General features: G+C 45.3%; 1 protein-coding gene across 1 annotated transcript in view; it reads right to left on the reverse strand.

Annotated features, from left to right (window-relative positions):
• Positions 1–2,043: 2,043 nt before the first annotated feature.
• xkr9 (XK, Kell blood group complex subunit-related family, member 9) overlaps positions 2,044–21,010 on the reverse strand; it is a 32,308-nt gene continuing 13,341 nt past the window's right edge. Inside the window, exons 2-3 of the mRNA XM_041190221.1 lie at positions 10,145–10,332; positions 2,044–3,351 (exon numbers count right to left, since the gene is read on the reverse strand). Coding sequence (XP_041046155.1) covers positions 2,603–3,351; positions 10,145–10,332 — 937 coding nt within the window. The 3' untranslated portion in view covers positions 2,044–2,602. The remainder of the gene's footprint in view (positions 3,352–10,144; positions 10,333–21,010) is intronic.

Consider the following 21,010-nt stretch of genomic DNA (forward strand, 5'->3'; position numbering starts at 1 on the left):
AAAGTTTCCCAATCTTTCAGCCTGCCACTGACCTTTCCAACTTGGTATGCCTTAGTTTTTGCCTTTATGTTATCTTTAATTTCCTTGCTTAGCCATGGATGCTTTCTCCTCCTCTTAACATCTTTCTTCCTCTTTAGAATATATTTTACTCAGGAGGAGTTGAATATCTCCTTAAATATCTTCCACTGTTCATCAACTGTCCTACCTTGTAGTCTTCTGGCCCAGTCCACCAGGGCCAAATCTGCCCTCGTACCTGTTCCATCACTTTACTGATGATGGAGAGTAGACTGATAGGACGGTAATTGGCCGGGTTGGATTTGTCCTGCTTTTGGTGTACAGGACATACCTGGGAAATTTTCCACATTGCCGGTGGATACCAGTGGTGTCACAGATGCCAGTCTTCAGCCAATTCAATTCGCTCCACGTGATATTAAGAAATGGCTGAAGGTACTAGATACTGCAAAGACTATGGGCCCTGACAATATTCCGACAATAGTACTGAAGACTTGTGCTCCAGAACTTGCCGTGACCCCACCCAATCTGTACTGCCAAACCACTGGTATCTACCAGCAATGTGGAAAATTTCCCAGGTATGTCCTGCACACAAAAAACAGGACAAATCCAACCCGGCCAATTACCGTCCCATCAATCTACTCTCTATCATCAGTAAAGTGATGGAAGGGGTCATCAACAGTGCTATCAAGCGGTACTTGCTTAGTAATAACCTGCTCACTGATGCCCAGTTTGGGTTCTGCTAGAGCCACTCAGCTTCTGACCTCATTACGGCCTTGGTTCAAACATGGACAAAAGAGCTGAACTCCAGAGGGGAGGTGAGAGTGACTGCCCTTGACATCAAGGCAGCATTTGACCAAGTCTGGCATCAAGGAACCCTAGCAAAACTGGAGTCAATGGGAATCGGGGAAAACTCTCCGCTGGTTAGAGTCATACCTAGCACAAAGGAAGATGGTTGTGGTTGTTAGAGGTCCATCATCTCAGCTCCAAGACATCACTACAGGAGTTCCTCAAGGTAGTATCCTAGGCCCAATCATCTTCAGCTGCTTTGTCAAAGACCTTCCCTCCGTCATAAGGTCAGAAGCGGGGATGTTCGCTGATGGTTGCAGGATGTTCCGCACCATTCGTGACTCCTCAGATACTAAAGCAGTCCATGTCCAAATGCAGCAAAACCTGGACAATATCCTGGCTTGGGCTAACAAGGGCAAGTAATATTCTTGCACACGAGTGTCAGGTAATGACCACCTCCAACAAGATGGAATCTAACCAGTGCCCTTTGACATTCAATGACATTACCATCGCTGAATCCCCCACTATCAACATCCTGGGGGGTTACCATTGACCAGAAACTGAACTGGACTAGCCATATAAATACTATGGCTACAAAAGCAGATCAGAGGCTAGGAATCCTGTGAAAAGTACATCACCTCCTGACTCCCCAAAGCCTGTCCACCATCTACAAGGTGCAAGTCAGGAGTGTGATGGAATACTCTCCACTTGCCTGGATCGGTGCAGCTCCAAAAACACTCAAGAAGCTTGACAGCTTTCAGGACAAAGCAGCCCACTTGATTGGCACCTCTTCCACAAACATTCACTCCCTCCACCACTGACAAACAGTAGCAGCAGTGTGTACCATCTACAAGATGCACTGCAGAAACTCACCAAGCCTCCTTAGGCAGCACCTTCTAAAGCCACGACCATCATCATATAGAAGGACAAGGGAAGCAGATATATGGGAACACCACTACCTGGAAGTTCCCCTCCAAGCCACTCACTATCTTGGCTTGGAAATATATCATCATTCCTTCACTGTCACTGGGTCAAAATCCTGGAATTCCCTCCCTAACAGCACTGTGGTGTGTGCCTGTTCAAGAAGGCAGCTCTCCACCAACTTCTCAAGGGCAATTAGGAATGGGCAATAAATGCTCCAGCCAGTGATGCCCACATCCCGAAATGAATTTGTAAAAATTGCTTTAGTCCATAAATTCAGATCTATATTTGAAATATGCCAGTCTGAAATTAGCAATGGACAAGAATATGTGTATCCGATTATATAGATTACTGCAGTAGATATTTTTTAAATTTGCATTTACATGTGGTTTTTATTTCTTCATGCGACATGAGCATACAACCTTTTCATATCTGCCGGAAATGACTACAAGCACTTCACAGTCAAGTCGGTAATTTTTGGAGTGCAGTAATGGTTACTCAGGCAAATGCTACAATGATTTTTCTTGCAGACGATCCCATGGGATGAGATGAGTAACCATTTAAGTTGTTTTTGTGTTGATTGAGGGAGGAGGAACATTACTCAGTACCGCCAGGTGAATACCCTGTTATCATCTGAATGGTGCCATGGAACTTTTAATGTACACGTCAATGGCAGACAAGGCTTCATTTTAACAACTCATCAATTATAAATTCTATATTATGTATAAAAATAAAGCTTTCAGACTGTAAAGAACAACCCTCACTTATGGGATCTGCTGTGAATCTTGAAAAAAAAATGATCAACTTAGGTCCCAAATGTGACCCCTCCATTTGTCGAAGGTGTTCAAATGAATTCTGGTTGTGCCCCATTCTCATTTAATTAATAAGTTAAACAATGTCTTATTCTACTGTTTCCTCCTCTAGGATTAGGCACTGATGAGTGAATCATGTTGCTGATTTCATTTATGTTAAGTCTAACTGCTGAACTTTCAGGCAGGAATCCATCAATTTCATCATGAGACCTGTATGGTTGTGATGTAGTGTGAGAATTATTAGAGTCTTCATCAGTTGCAGCTTCTGAATAAACGTGAGGATGGAAACATCTATAGTACAGCACAAGACAAACAATCCCTATAACTAGTGATAGCCCTATAGTTATGCTGATTGACAGATAATAGTTTATGTCAAGCGCAGAGCCTTTCAACAACCAGCATAAGAGAAGTATTATAGTAGTTTCAAAGGTTCTAAATATATAATATAGAGCCATTACCGCTTGTGTATTCTGACCTTTTATATTGAAAAAGGTGAAAACTAAGATGATGCCAACTACCATCCTGTAAACAATTTCTTGACAGCGAGATTTACAAAATATGGTCTTCTGCCTTGTGACACAGATAAACATGATTAGCCACAAAACAAACAAGTAAGCAGCAGCTGCGACAGACAGCATGGTTAGTAGAGTTATGCTCAAAATCCTGGACCCAAGTGTCAACAGCTTGTAAAAAAAGTACATCACATAAGGGAATCCACAAGTTACTGTCTGCTGAGCGGGCAAAGATTTTTTTAGTGCCGCGTAGTAATCCAAAGTCGCCCATGAAATGCTCATGCATGATACAATCACAGATCCATCTGCAAAAGAAAAGGAACACAATATATTGATATAATTCAATGCCCTTCAGAGCTGCAATACTTTATAGTATTAATAAACAGCAATCTTAAGCACTTTAGAACTTCTCTATCATTGCAGCCTCAGGAACAATCTCAGAAGATACAAAATGCTTCATATAATGTTAGTTTCAGGCATGGTACTTTTATTCCAGGCCACTTAAGTAAGATTTTTGACACTCTATGAACCGTGTTTGTGAGTGTGTGTGTATGTGTGTGCGTATGTGCATATCTACATTACACTTCAAAAGTACATCATTGACTGTAAAGTGCTTTGAGACATCCGGTGGTCATGAAAAGCGCTATATAAAGTAATCTTTCTATTTTTAGTGCCACCACAGTGGACTGGGACTACATCCCCAATGTAAATTGCTTTTGTGCCAGGCATTATTTGTAGAAATCTCACAGTGACCATAGGGGAATTATAGATAGCAGAGGTGCTGGTCACATTTTTTCCATTTTCATGAGTTATGTAAATGCACAGTGAGACTACAGAATAGCTAGTATAATATGTTTATTCAAGAAGGGAGACAGGGATAAACAAAACTATAGACCAGTTAGTCTAGAGTCAGCTACGGTAGATTTAGAATTTTGATTGCTGTAGCAAAGAGCTGGCCTTGATACAATGGGCCAAATTACATCTGCCTGTGCAGTGAACTGTTATCGTTCTCTGGTTCTTAATGGCCCAAGTCCAATTGGAAAGCTAAGCATAGATCTTTAACATAAACTCGCCATGTGCTTTACACACACACGTATTTATGACAGTGAATGAAGCAGGAAGCTGCTGCTTGAAACTGTCTAAAAATTACAGCAGTTTGATATTCACACAGTTTTCTGCTGTTATGTACAGTCCATTACACTCAGTGAGGTAAACACCCAAATGAAATGATGTATATGGTTGCTAGGGAATGAGCTTTATAAAACAGTTCATTTATAGGACCTAGCAAGAGAACAAATCTAACAATCTTTAGGACATTTTCTTTGATATTTTTCTTCTGTAAATTAGGCGTTATAGCAATTGTTGTATTGCTGCTATTTTTCCAACTGTTCCAATAATATCACAATAGGTTTCTCATTGGGAGAAAGGATGGTCAATGAAGAGATACGAGACAGGTCTGGTTGCAAAGAAAAGTACTTTGTCCATATGCTGGTATCTCATACCCCCAGACAGAGGTGTATCCAGGAGGCTACAAATTTCTCTAGTTGCCTTCTTGGAAAGCCTCATGGTCCTCAATTTATATGGAGAGAAGCAGTACCTGACCAGCACCTGGAGTAATTACAGGATAGTGAGGCCGAAGTTACTGTGACAACATCTGGACCTCATTAACATGGACTAACACAGACCTCCAACCTCACCTCCCAAGATGCAAAACAGCAAAGGCAACATATTTAACTGTCTGTAATGTCCATGGAGGTTTCTAAACTCCAATAGAAGATCAACAGACACCCCAAAGAAATGGTGTAAAAGGCCACTTGATCTGTTTCTCCAAAGTTTCAACAAATGTTGAGCCAAAGTTATGGCGGGAGATTCATAAATCCTGGTGGAAATTCTACCTTAACAACAGGAAAAACATAGGCATTCCTTTTGAATGAGCACTGTGAGATTGCGCACAATTTTCCTTTATGTTACAAAATAGCTATTAAGCTCAGGAAAATCTACCCTAAATAAACTGTAAACTCAGTTTTTCAAACAATTGTACTTAGGGCTGAATTTTAACTGGAAAAAACAGATGGGGCAAAGTTTTCCCGTTGGCTTGCAGGGGCGAGCGAGCACCCCAACGTCACTGTGTGCCATCGCGATATTTCATTGGGTGGGCGCGCAATGATGTCCAATGTGCGCCCGCCATTAATTAACAGGCCAGTTAAGGCCCTTGACTCACCAATTGACGCTGATTTTTCAGTGCCCATGCAATCTTCGGGCGGGTAGGACACATTTGTATTGAGCATTTGCACAGGTGGAATAAGAGGGCTCACTGGGGTTGTGAGTGTGCACTGTCAAGTATTCATTTATGAAAGTTTTTGAAACTTGCCTGTGTGATCTGCAGTACTTCAAAACGCATACCAGCTGCTTTTTTCTGGACTCTTAACCTTCAGGTCAGCACTCCGCGGTGAGGAATCTTTTCTGGGCCTGCAGGTTTCAGGAAGCCTTCCCTTAGCCTGGGAATGAGAGCTGAACTCTCCACTGGAGGCAGCTCCTCTGAGGAGGGAGGGCTAGAAGGGGGAGGAGGCCAAGTGTGCACTTTCAGCTCCAAGGGAGTCAACTCTGGGAGGATAGGCACAGGCACAAGGGGCACAGGGCCAAGAGGTAGTCCAAGGCAGAAGGGGCCGCTATCCTGCTGCCAGGTTTTACAGGCAGCGAAGCAGCTGCCTCAATATGTCTGAGGTGCAGTGCCAAAGGAGGCTCCGTCTCTCAAGGGAGACAGCCAACTATATCTATCAGATGATAGGGCCTGAGATCTCCGCTAACTGTGTGGGTGGACACCCCATGCCAGTGGCTCTGAAGGTCACAGCTGCCCTCCACTTCTATGTCTCTGGCTCCTTCCAGGACTTAGTGGGTGATCTTTGCGGTGTCTCCCAATCAGCTGCCCACACCTGTGTCAAGCAGGTTACAGACACTCTGTTCAGATATGCATTGACCTTCATCCACTACCGTTGGGATCAGTCCAGCCAGACACAGCGAGCCAGAGGCTTCGCAGCCATTGTTGGCTTCCCCCGCATCCAGGGTACAATAGACTGCACAAATGTGGCCATCAAGGCACCAGCAGGTGAGCCCGGTGCCTTTGTCAACAGGAAGGGCTTCCACTCCATGAACGTGCAGATATTGTGTGATCACAGGATTCTACATTCTGTACAAGTCCGTGCAAGGTACCCAGGCAGCTCCCACGATGCCTACATCCTCAGACACTCCCAGGTGCCGGGGCTCTTCAGCTGGATGGATGGCTGCTGGGTGACAAGGGCTATCCCCTCAGAAGGTGGCTGATGACGCCTCTCCACCATCCAAGAACAGAAGCTGAGCAGCGCTACAATAGGAGCCACACCTCCACAAGGGCTGTGGGGGAGAGAGCCATCGGTCTTCTCAAGGTGCGCTTCCGATGCCTGGACTGCTCAGGGGGCGCTCTCCAGTACCCCCCAGATCGTGTGCCACTGATAGTGGTTGCATGCTGCGGCCTGCACAATCTTGCACTGGAAAGGGGGGACACAGTGGATGATGAAATTGTCGCGTAGTGGCTGCGGCTGCACACGATGAGTCCAGCAGTGAGTCTGAGGATAAGCATGCACAGGGAAATGCTGAGGGGGTAGATGCTGACCCGGGCATATGCCAAGGAGGCAGAGACACCTGGGAGGCTTTAATCCAACGAACCTTCAGCTAACACAACACAGATGGACCTCCAGGGCAAGCCTGTGCTGCAGGCTCCATACTCAATACCTGAGTGCAAAATCTGCCAGGTTAGGAGCAGTCACTAAGGGCCTTGTTAATACAGCTGAATGTCCAACAAAGCACTCATTACAATTTTGGAAACCATCCACATGCAGAAGAAAAAAGGCACCCTCAGCCATGGTGATATATCTGAATTTAATATGTCAAGCAAGCCAACTTATTCCAAAAAAAAAGAGAACAGTGTTACAAATCAAAACAAATCATAAGGACCTCATCTCAGTCCAACACAAAAGCACCAGTGAGAAACCTGTGGTGTGCCTAAGGTGCCTTATGTTTTCATTTCTGGGTGCTACGTCTTGGTGCTGCCCCATCGCTCAGAGTGGTATCTGAGCCAGCCTGCTGACTCTGCTGTCCTGTTGGCCTCGATGACCTTGACAGGCGTCCTCTGGCCCGTGGAGCCTGCGCTGGCCCCGCCTGGGAGGGAGCTGCCAGTTCCACAGCTGCCATCTCCCCAGGCGTCGCAACCTCGCCAGATGCAATGGTCACTGGAAGAGGGGCGGAGGAATAGCCACCCTTATCCAGAGTGCCCTGAGAGGTGCCCGCAGAGACGCCAGACAGCTGCTGCGCTATGAGGTCGCTTCGGACCTCCCTGCTCACGGTGGATGGATGGGCATCGAGACGGGAAAGTTGATACCCAAATCATCTCCCACACTGGCACTGACCAGCTGAGGTCAATGCCGATGTGAGGGCTTGCTGGTCTGAGCGCATCCCCAGGAAGCCCTGACGGGTCTCCTGGAGTAGCCGCTCCACAAGAGTCGCTAGTCTCTCCATGGAGGACTTGTGGCGTTCGGACATGTGGCTCATTGCTTCAGCGATCGTCCAAGTAGACTCCTCCACCATGGAGGCCAAGCTAAGCATAACCACATGTATCTCCCCCAGATGCTCCCGTACACCTGGCTGCATTTCCTGCGCTTGCTGCATCACGGACGACTCCAGAGGTACATCATCAAGCACCAACTGAGCATGTGCCTGGTCCCCTGCAGTCCTCTGACTGCTGGCACCATGGACACTCTCTGTCTCTGCCAGCTCCTCCAGCAACTGTGAAGTGCCCTCACCACTGTGCCCTGGGACACTAGCCGATGTTCGAATTTCCACTGAGGTGCCACTATCTGCGCTGGTGCCTGCCTTGCAGAAATGGTGTGACGCTGGTGAGACTTCAGGCCCCTCAGGTGTAAGAGGGGACCTCTGCTGCTCCTCCTCTTGGCCCTGCTCCGCTGATGCTGAAAGGAAGAACAAGAACAGTGGATCAGTTAATGTGGAGACAATGTCAAAGTGCATCCCTGTGCCCCGGATCATTATGCGCTCATCCTTCCGTAAGCAATGGTCAAGCCATGTTTCAAAATTAAATCAATTAACATTCAGCACTGCTATAGCTGCTGGGAGAACAATGCTGACCTCACTGTTGGGCATAAGTACCTGGCCGTGGCACCCCAGCCTCACCGACACCAGCGGACCTTGGGGTATGGCACCTCTCCAGATCCAGGGACTCCTGCGCGAAGCAGCTAAGAACGGCGATCTGCGCCTGGCCGCCATCAGTCCTCGTACGCTCTGCTGCATTATGAGCATTCTTCTCCTGAAAATGAGAGACGAGCATTGATTAGTGCAAACTGCACATGGACTCTCTTCGCACATGGCCCACCCCAACCAGCGTGGGACATATCAGGGCTCCAGTGCCTCCTCACCCTGCTGCTGCCAAACACTCACACAAAGATGCTAGGCCTGTTCCCCGTCGGGACGCATGCTGCCTACATCACATTAGGCAGTATATCCTTCCATAGCATCAAGACACAAGCATGTGGAGCACAGAGGGCAGCAGATGGGTCGTTGCCACACCACCTTGAAGCTCCCCTCCCAGCATCTCATCACCCTGACATGGACATGTCCTGCAGTTCAAGCACAGCCCCTAGGTGCAGCTCCTCCAGGTTGCCCCCAAACTGGTCACGTGGGTCTCTGTAACACATGCTGCGGGGGCAAAACACATCTCTTCATCACCCTCTCAGGCTGACCTCAGCATGAGAAATATCTGCTGGCCCACCCAGAGAAAGGACACATGCCGTCAATGACTCAATGCAGTCACTACACTCAGACTTGGGGGGTCGGGGAGAGCAGCAAGGGGGTAAGCCAACCTGCTGGGTTAAATGACCAATGCCAACATGGCATGCCAGAGCACAGCAAGTCATTGAAGCGCTTGTGACATGGATCCACGTGCACCGCACAATGCCATGGGAGCTCACCACCTCCACCACCTCCTCCCAGGCACATTTCATCATGTGGGGGGGACTCCTCCTCCCATCCTGGGGAACCAGTATTTCCCACCATGCTGCCACCTCCTCGAGGAAGGCAGCAAGGCAGAAATCTGAAAAACAAGGTGCACACTGGACCCCCGCCCTACCCTCCAGCCTGGCCTGTCCTGCTGCCCTACCCTCTGGCCTGGCCTGCTCCGCTGGCCTACCCTCAGGACTGGCCTGCTCACCAGAAGCCCTCTGCTGAGTCCTTCCACTTACCATTTTGAGCAGCCTTGCAAAGGCTGCCAGCGCTTCATATAAACAGGATAGAGGGTCGCCATTGGACCCAGTGGACAGTGCACTCCCGCTGCCACCCGCCCACTCCCGCTATCCTCGGGAGTCACGCATTGCACTGGGCGGGCCTTCATTGGCCAACCCGCGTAAAATGGTAATCAGTGATCAGGTCCGCGCCTGCCCATTCCCACTACCCCCCCCATCCGCCAACCAGAAAATTCAGCACATGGATTTGGATTTAGAGGGGTGGGGAGGGGGTGGGGGTGGGTGCTGCGTATGGTTAAAGTCTCAGGAATCTGTTTCCCCACCCAAACCTGTCTCCAACCTGCCATTTCCAACTTTAACTCAGGCCGAAGCTGGCCCAGTAAAAAAGCTGATCCAAGGAGCAGGTCTGGGGCTTTAAATATGACAGTGAGGCAGTGAACTTCATTGTAATTCCCCATTTAAAATTTAATTGTTGCCGGCTAGGTTTCCTAAATGTCAGAGAACCTGACAGTTTCTTCAGGTTGAGGGCTTATTGGTTCAGGAGCTAAGTGCCCCCCTCTAGTCGGCCACCCTCCAATCACAGCCCGCTAATTGACTTCCCCATTCATTCCCATTCATATTATCATTTGCTGCTCAGGCTATCAGTGGCTGGCTTCCGGCCTGACTAAAGACCCAGCTGTCAAACATTCTGGACCTCTGGGCAGGGAACCTATCACTAACATTAGAGACACACTATGGAGTTAAACTCCTTGCAGGTTAGGTCAGTAAAAGAGTCAGTGACATTATAAATAAAATCAATGCCAAATAAACTTACACTTAACATAATCTCGGTCAGTAGACACCAGGAGGATGAAAGTCTGAAGAACAAGTTGAGGTGCGGTTTCCAAAAATGCCTCAAACAATCGTAACATGCTCAAGTCTGTTGCTGCATAAATGGCATCCATGTGAGTATCTTTTTGTTTAATTGCTGCTTTGTATCCAAGCATAAGTGCTTTTATGAACCTTTAAGAGAGAAAAATGTTTTTGGAAATAAAAGACAACATGTACTCAAGCAATATTAAGCATTTACTTTGTGCACAACTGCCATAAATTTTCTGATGAAAAGCAAATAAGAAGTACCAGGTCAGAGAAACTAGTCAACCAATATCATTTAATGTATTTTGTCTGTAAGAGTTTTGGTGGTGTGGAAGCATAGAATGGTTGATGTCAAACTTCTTGAGTGCTGTTACAGGAGTACCTAACCAGGCGAATGATATGTATTCTATCATTCTCCTGAATTGAACCATGCAGATGTTGGAAAGACTTTGAGGGATCAGGATGTGAACCACTTATCGCAGAGTATGCAGCCTCCAACCTGCTCTTGTCAGCACTGTGTTAATATGGCAGTTGCAGTTCAGATTCTGGTCAAGTATAACATGTCGATGATGGGAGATTGGTGATGATGCTGCCACCAAAGGCCTCAGTTTTCTATTATTCAAAATGATCATCACCTTACACATGTGATGCAAAAGTTAGCTGCCACTTGTTAGCCCAAATATGGCTGTTAGCCCAAAAATGGTGTTAGCCCAGATCTTGCTGTAGGCTGGCATGGGATTGTTCCTTATCAGAGAAATTGTAAATGGAATCAACTGTAAACAACTCATCCTGACCTTATGACACAAAGAAGGTCATTGACAGATTAACTGAGGATGATTGGACAATTCTACGAGGAACTTCTACAATGTGGTTGTGCCACTGGTTTTCGCCTCATGAGTCTACTCCTCTTTTTCAAGGATCTAATTCCCTTTAAAAATAATTCATGACGTTTGCCTCAATACTGTTTTGCAATGGATAATTCCATATTCTAAATATCTTCTGTAGAAAGACCTTTTTCTAACCTCCACATAATTCTTTTTCAGATTTCCTTAAATTTATGCCCTCTTGTTATTCTCTTGCTAGCCAATGGTAGGGTGACCAGATCTTCAAATGTCAAAACTGGAATACGTTGAAAAGCCTTGGGTAGGCAGGACTCTGTGAAGGTTAAAATGTTGGGTGACCAATGGCCGGAATTTGAGGAAGGGGCGGTTGAAGGTAAGAGATCATGTGATGACATCTCCCAGATTATGTCCAGCCAGAATTGGGAACCCTATTCCTTTGTTCTTGAGTCACCGAGAAGTGCCCAATCAATTTAGTTTTAACCCAATATCTCTTCCCCTGAAACACACTTCAAGCTTTCAAGAAACCATTTCAATACTGGTTCATTGTGCTGTAATTTTACATATTGCATGCTGCTCCACTTATGTACAAACAACAATATGCAATGAAATTATTCTAATTATGAACGAGTAACTCAGAACAGCATTGTCAGCAATCCAGCCATTAGTTACAGGTGAACACACCCTGAGCAGATTGTGTTAGCATGCAGCAGGAGGATTGCATTTATGACCATTTACCAATTATCATTGAATATCATTTTCACAAATAAACACATTTCTTTCAGGTAACAGGTACACTTGGAGTATTAGATACTTGGGTAATAATTCATATGCCTAGTCAATCATTACCTAAGTGGCTAATCAACCAAATAATTCTAAAGTTTAAGAGAAGATTAATTGTGTAATTGAGTTATCTGCTATGAACATACCGCACTGGATCTGGAGGCCAACCGGAACAGTGGGACAGGTTCATCCTAAACAGTAAAGTGATTGGCAGCTCCTCACAACCACACAAATGGCATATCATTGAAGGTGACTTGAGGAGAACTGAGAGGCGGAGTCGTTACAGAGCACCAGCAGCAGGTTGGGTTGAGCGGTGCCTGCTGTGACATCAGGCAGCCAGGCAAGTGCCTGGGTGCCACAAGGACAATTAAAAGACGTCATCGGCAATGAAGTCATCGGTGCCAAAAAGGTAGTGATAACCCCCATGGACTGAGCTTCCTGGCTGCACAACAATTGCCAAAGGATCCAGAGTGGAGCTGGCCCCGATTCCCAGGGTGCAGCACAGTGCATGGGCTTTGTGCAGAAAGCAAGTTGAGCACCAGCAGCGGGTTAAAGGAAGGGGCCTCAGCAGAGCTGAAAACCCAGACATTTGAGCAACTTGGAGAAACTTGTCGGGACACCAGGGCACAATGAAAAACTGGGACCTGTCCCGGTCAAACTGGGACATCCAGTCACCCGAGCCAGTGGAAAAAGTCAATTTAGTTACCCAATCGTAACTCCTTGTAATCATAAAGACCTTGGTCAGGTCACCCCTTAAGTTTCTCAAATAAATAGTGTTTCAGCTCCTCTCCAGAGCTTTAACTCCTCAGCCCTTGTAACATTCTGCTGTATTTATGCTGTTTCACTTAGGTACATAGAAAATAGCAGCACTCCAAATGCAGTTCCTTGAGAAACACTATTCACCACATGTTCACAACTTAATTTTAACCCTACTCATTGTTTTCTTCCCTCCAACCATCTCTTTATCCATGTGATCACATTCTTCTTAATTCTATTCATTGCATCTTTGCCATGAGTCTTTTAAGTGGTACCTTATTTCTGAAAATCTATATAAATCATATTGTTTATAAATTTTTGTTCCATTATTTCTTCGAAAAATTTCAAAAGTTTGGTCAAGCATGAAGCTACATCAACATGGAAGGAGTTAATTAACAGGTCACTCAACAGCCAGAATTTTACATCCCGCAGGTGGGCACGCACCCGACCCAAACAGGTGTAAGATCGTGCGAGATGACGTTGGGCGAGCGTCCCAACGTCATCGCGCATTTGGGTGATATTTCGCTTGGTGGGCGTGCGCAAAAGTCTGAACAGCCCCCATCAACAATTAAGCGGGCAATTAAGCTCATTAACAACCCAATTGTAAGCGATTTTTCGTGGCCCTTCCAATCTTATGGTTGGCAGTCGGGCCAATCGGTCAGGTGGGCTTTAGATTTTGATGAAACCTCATCCAAGAACAGGATGAAATCCCCTTTAGGATTTAAAATGAAAAGAAATATCTGGGGACTGTTTTTTATGAGGAATGCTTTCAGGTGCTTGATTGTGCTGCATGGACATTTTTTGCAGCATTTTTGTGCTTTCTTTTATTCTGTGGCAGTCTGAAGCATCTGTCTGCCTTCAGGGAGCTCAGTGGAAGCACTCACCAGCACCCACGGTGACGTTGGCACCCACATACTTCCTGCCCCCAGTGGCAGTGCTGAGCCTTTCTCAGGGCACATTTCACATTGGCTGGCAGTTAATTGGCCAGCCAGTGTGAAATTGCAGTTGGGGGTTGATCATGGTTGGGGAACGGTTTCCCATCCGCTCCTGGGCTTGCCAATCGCATGCACCCAACGAGCGCAAAATTCAGGCCAAGGAGTCACCATTTATAATAAATAAATAATTTGGAAGAGGGACAGAAACAAGGCTGTCATAGTTTGCTGATGATGCCAAATTGGAAGTGGTAGGGAGGCTGCAAATAACAGGAAATTATGACATCAAATACTGAAGGATTTGAAAACATAAGAAGTGGGGCTATCAAGCATCAGTTGTGTTTTTAAGGTGGATGAATGCAGAGAGATGAGACTGGAGAAGGGGAATAAGCAATTGGAACATAATGTGAAGAGTGCGGGCTGAATTTTTCCCTGTCCACTGTAAATGTGTTGGGACAGGATCTCTGCCTACCCAAATCAATATTAATGGTAACATCCTTCTCTTCATTTAAACAACTAGGTTTTTTTTATTCATTCAAGGACAGCATTTATTGTCCATCCCTCATTACCTTTGAGAAGATGGTGGTGTGTTGCCTTCTTGAATTGTTGCTGTCCATCAACGTACACACGCCAACAGCACTATTAGGAAGGGAATTCCAGGTTTTTGACCCAGCAACAATAAGGAATAGCAATATATTCCAAGCCAGGGTGGGATATAATTTGAAGGGAACTTGCAGGAAGTAGTGTTCCTATGCATCTGCTGCCCTTGGGTCCTTCTAGGTGGTAGAGGTTGCAGGTTTGGAAGTTGCTGTCGAAGGAGGCTTCGCAAGTTGCTGCAATGCATCTTGTAGATGGTACGCATTGCTGCCAAGGTTCGCCACTGGTGGAAAGAATGAATGTTGAAAGTGGTGGGTGGGGGACCAATCGAGCTTTGTCCTGGATGGTGCCGATCTTTTGGTGTGTTGTTGGAGCTGCACTCATCCAGGCAAGCAGAGTATATTCCAAGACACTCCTGACATGTGCCTTGTAGATGGGGGACAGACTTTAAGGAGTCAGGAGAATTCCCAGCTTCCAGCCTGCTGTTGGAGCCACAATACTTATATTGCTGATCCAGTTAATTTTCTGGTCAGTGATAACCCCCCCAGGATGTTGCTGGTGGAGGATTCAGTGATTGTAATGTCAAGAAGATATGGTTAGATTCTCCCTTGTTGGAGATGGTCATTGCCTGGTACTTGTCTGGTGTTACATGCCACTTATCAGCCCAAGCCTGAACGTTGTCTAGGTCTTGCTGCATCTGGACACAGACTGCTTCATTATCTGAGGAGTTGCAAATGGCACTGAACACTGTGTAATCATCCACGAACATCACCAGTTCTGACCTTATGTTGGAGCAGCTGAAGGTGGTTGGGGCTAGGACACTACCATGAGGAACTCCTGCAGTCCTGGGATTCAGCTTGATTGGCTCCTAACAGCCACAAGCATCTTCCTTTGTGCTCGATATGGCTCCAACGAGTATGGTAGGTATGGATGTGTCTCATGCTTCCAGCATTATTTCAGGATCTGTATGGATATACTTTGCAGCCCTCCTATGTGAAGCTTAGCCAGAAGATAACTGTCTAAAAAGCAACATAGCACCTCCATGATTCTTCATGTACCTGACTCATTCACAATTTCCATCGTGATGTCTTAATTAGCCAAGCATCAACTCACTCAACAGCACTCAAGCAATGCACTAAGCACAAGAGAGCAGGAAGATCTGGCAGGAGAAAAGGAAAGGCCAGTCCCTGAATGCATTTGGGGAACTGAGAAAACCAGAATTCAAGAGTCCAAAAGAAAATTGATCATTGAGCATTGATTCTATGGCAGTGGTGCAGGTGATAGATCAGATGGAGGATCCCAATCAGTAAGTGAAAATGGGAGAGCTTGATTAGCTGTGTACAAATTATACTTCTCAAAGTAATAATGGCCAACTGTGAAAGCATTTCAAATATGTCAAGAAAACTGACAATATCGATGTTGAGCCTGGCTCAATCTTTATTGGCCTTACATTACCTCTAACCTCACTGAATTCCCCAGCCTCTCCTGTTTGTCTACCTATTGTCAGAAATTGTCACTAATTAAGAAATCATGATGGAAATCCTGAATGAGTCTGGTGCTTCAACTTCACAGAGATTCGAACTTCTTGGTAATCATGTTACTCCCCCAGTTGAAATACTGCAGCAGTGGTTATGTGCAATCTTCCTATTTATCTCCACAAGTGGTTTACAGAATGGTGAGATCCCATCTCCTGTAATCCAGCCTGCAGCAGGTTGAGGACAGTACTGCCATTGGCCATCAAGATCACCATGGTTCTAAAATCCTACACCCGTGGATCCTTCTTGACAGGAGCAACTGGAATTAGCAATATCTCACTGCTAATATCCACTGCTGCATCAGGGAGATGACAGAAGCCTCATAAAAGAGGAGAGGAGACTTCATTGTGTTCTCACTGACCAGAGAAAAATAGGGGAAGATAGCAAGTGGCTTTCTCAGACTAGCATTATTGCCAATGGTCCAGGGTGCCATCAATTGCATGTACATGGCTGAGCGGGCCTCACATGTTAATGGAAAGATATACTGTAACTGCAAAGGCTACCATCTGATGAATGTATAGTTGGTGTGTGACCATGCACAGAATATCCTGTCAGTGAATGCCCATTATCCAGGCAGCAGCCAAGATAATTTCATCCTGTGCCAGTCAGCCATAACTGTCATCTCTGGGTCACCATGAAGACTCAGAGGCTGGCTGTTGGGTGACAAGGGATACAAGGTCTACACCCCTTGCCACCCAGCCATGCAAGGACAGCGCACCTATAATGAGAGTCACGCAGTCCCCAGGAATATCGTGGGGCAAACCATCAGCATCCTGACCACAGGTTCCACTGCCTTGACCATTCAGAGGGTTTCCCTCCAATACTCACCAGAGCTTGTCCCCAAATTCATGGAGGTCTGTTACATCCTCCACATCTTTGCAATCACAAGACTTGCTATGGCTATCCTATGAGTTTATTGAATCTCTTTCTGTACTAAGAGGATGTTTTGAGGTGGTGGAAGCTGTACTCACTGCTTGAGCAACGTCCCCCCATTCGGGCTAAGTCATCCACTTACCAAATATCCCCGACAGGCACTTCCTACTTAAGTTTACTTCAGTCAGGAAAACAGTGACAGATGTGTCTTAGAATCTTGGCATCCTTTCCTGCTGCTGAACTCTTCTTTCTTAAGGCTGTTAGCCTTTTTGTTATTGTGGCTTAGGATCTCTGAATAACCATTTGCTCTGTGCTATTCATCTTCTTCCCTTACATATGTAATTAAGGACCTTGGAGTAACAGGTTAGCGGCACAGTGACATGGACAAGCTGGAGCCCAGTCCCACTGCTACGCCATCAATGGGAGAAGAATCCAGGCCCTTGAGGTCTAAAGGGTATGAGGTCTCTGCAAGGATATAAAACTACAGGTCCATAGGGAACATATGCATAACTTGTGAGAAATCTGACAAGGTTGTTGTAAGAAGAAACTTAGTCTGACTTAAAAATACCCAGAAACTAAATCACACTGCAAGTTGTGAGAGATACCTACCCCATCACAGTGAGCAGTGAATAGATAATACACACAATTGGTTAAGGCACAATATGGATACTGCATCTGGTTCTGGTTGGTCATCATAGGAAGGATATTATAGTTACCAACGGTCATTGTTAAAATCAAATGCTCAAAAATCTAAGATGTGTTCATTGGATCAGAGTGGTTAAGGGGGATTCCAAAGGGTTTTCAAAATTAAGAAAGATTTTGAGAGGGTACATATTAAAAGATTGTTTCTATTGATTGATGAATCTGTGAAAGACATAGGCACAGAAGATTAACACTGGCAGAAAGACGTAGATTGGAAGAAATGTTTTCATAGAAAGAGTTATTACAAAATAGAATGCTTTATGACAAGCAACTATTGAAACAGAAACCATTACCTCATCTAAAACAGAATAGGGTATGTATTTGAAAAGGACAAACATAAAGAGAAAAGGAACAGAAATGAATTAGAAAAGGTAGCTTCTGTTGAAAAGTTAGCACCAGCACAGAACAATGGGCAGAATTTAATGCCCCATGCTGGTGAGTTTGTAGGTGGGGCAGCATTGGATCAAGCAAGAGGGTGTGGGGCGGGGACCCCGCTGCCTTCCCGCCACCTGCTGATTAAGTCCAGGGTGTGAAAGCCTTGAGGCCCTGAAGTGGGGAATTAATGCACACATACGGGCTTTATCCCACTGCCACTGGTATTCAATAAGTGGCAGGCAAGAGAGTCATCAAGTGGGAAGTCCAAAAAGCAAACCTTGTTGAGTTTATTTGTGGGTTCCAGGTTGGATCCCTCGTTCAAAGGTACTCAGTGCCTGATCGAGAGACCCAGCTTCAGGAAGTTAAGGCCCACTTGAAAGCCACCTCTCTGCCCTTGCCTCTGAACCCTTCTCTTTCCCACGACCCCCATCCTGCCCTCACTCACCCTAGGTCTTGGATTTCTCAATGACCCTAGGCCTCTGGTGGATGCATTACCGACAGCTGCCACCACTCCCAGTGGCACTGATAGCAATAGAGAGCTGCTGGTCTCTGACTGGCCAGCAACTTTGGATCGATGTGGGATTTCCGTACCCAGGGTCTTTAATCCAGGAGAAGGCCTGTGCTGGCTACTTAAGTGCCTGATGGGCACTTAATATTGATGGGCTATCACCAATGGAGGAGACGTAGGGCTCCGACCGGTTCTCCAGCTGGCAGGCGAGGCCCCCATCACAACCATTAAACTCCACCCAATGAGCCAAATGGCCTTGTTTTGTGCTGCAATTTCTATCCTACGAACTCAGGTATGTCACCATGCCTGGAGCTTCGTGGTATTTGGAAGGATATGACTAACGCCAACAAATTTGACAGCTTGGAAGAGGCACCTATGGAGGGAGATTACAGAAACATGAAATATTTATTATGATAAAGGGAAAGCTCAGGAGAGAATTTATTGTATATTTAAAATTCTAAGAGGTGTAGATAACTTGGGCTTTGATAATATGTTTAGCACATTTACAAACTCTGTTAAAAAGGAGCATGGTTCAAAGTTAGAAGAAGGAATGTGAGCATACAAATTAAATTTAATTGCTTTTCACTAAGGGTGGCAAATATTAGAAGATGACTGCCTGGGAAGGCTGTAGAGCCAGGTCGTAACTGTGTAGCCAAGGAGGAGCTGACTAGATATACAACACAAAGTGACTGAGAGATAAAACATTGTTTTGATAATCCTGAATTTCGGAATCAATCAAATAGACCACATCGCTCTCTTCTTGTCCTGTACATTCCTGGGTCCGTAACCAACTGACAGTGATGCATTTCCCTGCTATTACTTGATGTGTTTGAATGAGCTTTTGAGTTAAGTCATGACACAGTTAAATAAATCGCTAATGAAATGCATCATAGCTATTTGCTCCACCTGAGAGCCTGAGAACAATTGGCAACACCCATTCATAATACCCTAATGAATCAACTCATAAAACATTGCAAGAATTCTTTAAACTAATTAAACTGTTCCACCTTAAAATACAAATCAGTCCATCTTCAATTTACTGGTTACTCATGCTCCAACCAAACTGTCACCAACAATATGACAGATGCTGTAAACCTTGCTTCAAACACATTTAACAAAGGCTTTAGTAATACCATGATCTAATAATCAAATTGGAAAATAACCATGGGTAAACATATTGTCGCATCATTGCAGCTGTTGGAATAAAAGCCACAATCGCTGCAAGGGTCCTGAAAACCTAGATGGTAGCAGCAGAGAATAAACAAGAAAAAAGTACTGAAATTTCCTGAAAAATGCTTCAAAAAATCTCTTTCAGTGCTCTCTGAACACACTTTGGCAAATATTGCAGTATCTTGCAATAGTGGGCTTCCAATTTATAAAGGAGAGGAGATCACTCAGTGTAATGCAGCATGAACATTGAGAATTTGTGTGACCAAAGTGATATCAGAAAATTATTTGAATGTTGACATGGTGCTCCCAGCTGCTTCAGGCAGCAGCTTCCTACATCCAACAAGGCTCCCATCAGAAATGTAAATGGTGCGCAAAAAGAGCAGAGATCAGGTGAAACAAGTCTCTGTCCCATTTCCAATCAATGTTGAATAAAACCCAAAATGAGGATGTATTAGTCAGAAAAATATGCTCTCTAGTGCATCAACTGAGAAAGTAAGAGTTACTGACAACTTATAAGACAAAGTAAATAAATAAATAAGGCACTACTGAAACCCTCATTTATAGTGTAAAAGTACTGGCTGTGTGCTACTGTATCAAACCATTGTTCAATTATTACCTTCATTTAAAATTGATGTTCATAACATGGAGTATGATCTTTTGTTAGCCATATTAAATACTGTGAGATAAAATCCAATTTAACTTAAGAAAGAAACTTTGATACAAATCTTTGAACCTCTTGTGTTTACTATTTTTGAGAGATTTAATTAGATTTTAAAAAATAGGATAAAATTTTGAATGGTATTATCATTGTTGGAATTTGGACAATATTTTATGTTCTCCCCTATGGCAACTTTGGAGACAGGGAGGGCATTTAATCAGGCTATTTGGTGTCAGGTAAGGACCCTGCCACCTTCCTGCTTCCACCCCAATTACATCAGTGATAGGAAGGTCCATGGATGGCCTTCCCACCCTGGTGCCAATTGAGGCCCTTAAATGGGTAATTAATGCCCAATTAAGGGCCTCGTCCTGCCACTGCTGATATTAACTCAGCAGCAGGCAGGTCTGTCGCCACACATGACATGCAAACCTGTGCCGATTGCTTGTGGTCTCCCAGGCATGGCCAAAGGCATTCAGTGCCTGATTGAGGGACCCGGCTTAGGGAAGGGGGATCCACCTAGAGCCACCCCTCTGCCCTTGCTGCTGACGCCCTACGCCCCCCACTCCCCCAATCTGCAAAGACTCTTCCTGCCAGCACTTACCTCTGGCCTGACTCACTCTGCGATACTGGGCCTCAGGTGGGTGTCATTCCAGCACCAGCCAGCACCTTCCCCAGTGGCACTACTGAGCAAAAGAGTTGACGGCCTCTGATTGGCCAGCAGCTCTTGGCAGGTGGGACTTCCCACCCGAGCTCCTGACCCAATGGAAGGCCTGCCGATGGCCTGTTAATTGCCTTTTAATAATTCAGTGGGTCTTCCCCAAAGGGGGCAACATGCATTTCTCGCCAGCTCTCCAGGCAATACCATCGTCTCCATAAAATTCCCTGTGGATGGACTACAAGACCAAGGTGGCTTCAAAATATCAATTTGAAATTTCACTTTCCTTCAGAGCTTCTCTATTTTGTTGCAACAAATTTAGGTATGTCCAGCCTTACTAAGGCCATGTCTTGAATTTAACATTACATATATTTTATATGGTAAATTAAAGCTACAGTTGAAAATTAATGCTATCACAGATTTTCAGGTGAGCAAGGTAAAA

The sequence above is a fragment of the Carcharodon carcharias genome, chromosome 6 (assembly GCF_017639515.1).
Source record: "Carcharodon carcharias isolate sCarCar2 chromosome 6, sCarCar2.pri, whole genome shotgun sequence".
Taxonomy (NCBI): domain Eukaryota; kingdom Metazoa; phylum Chordata; class Chondrichthyes; order Lamniformes; family Lamnidae; genus Carcharodon; species Carcharodon carcharias.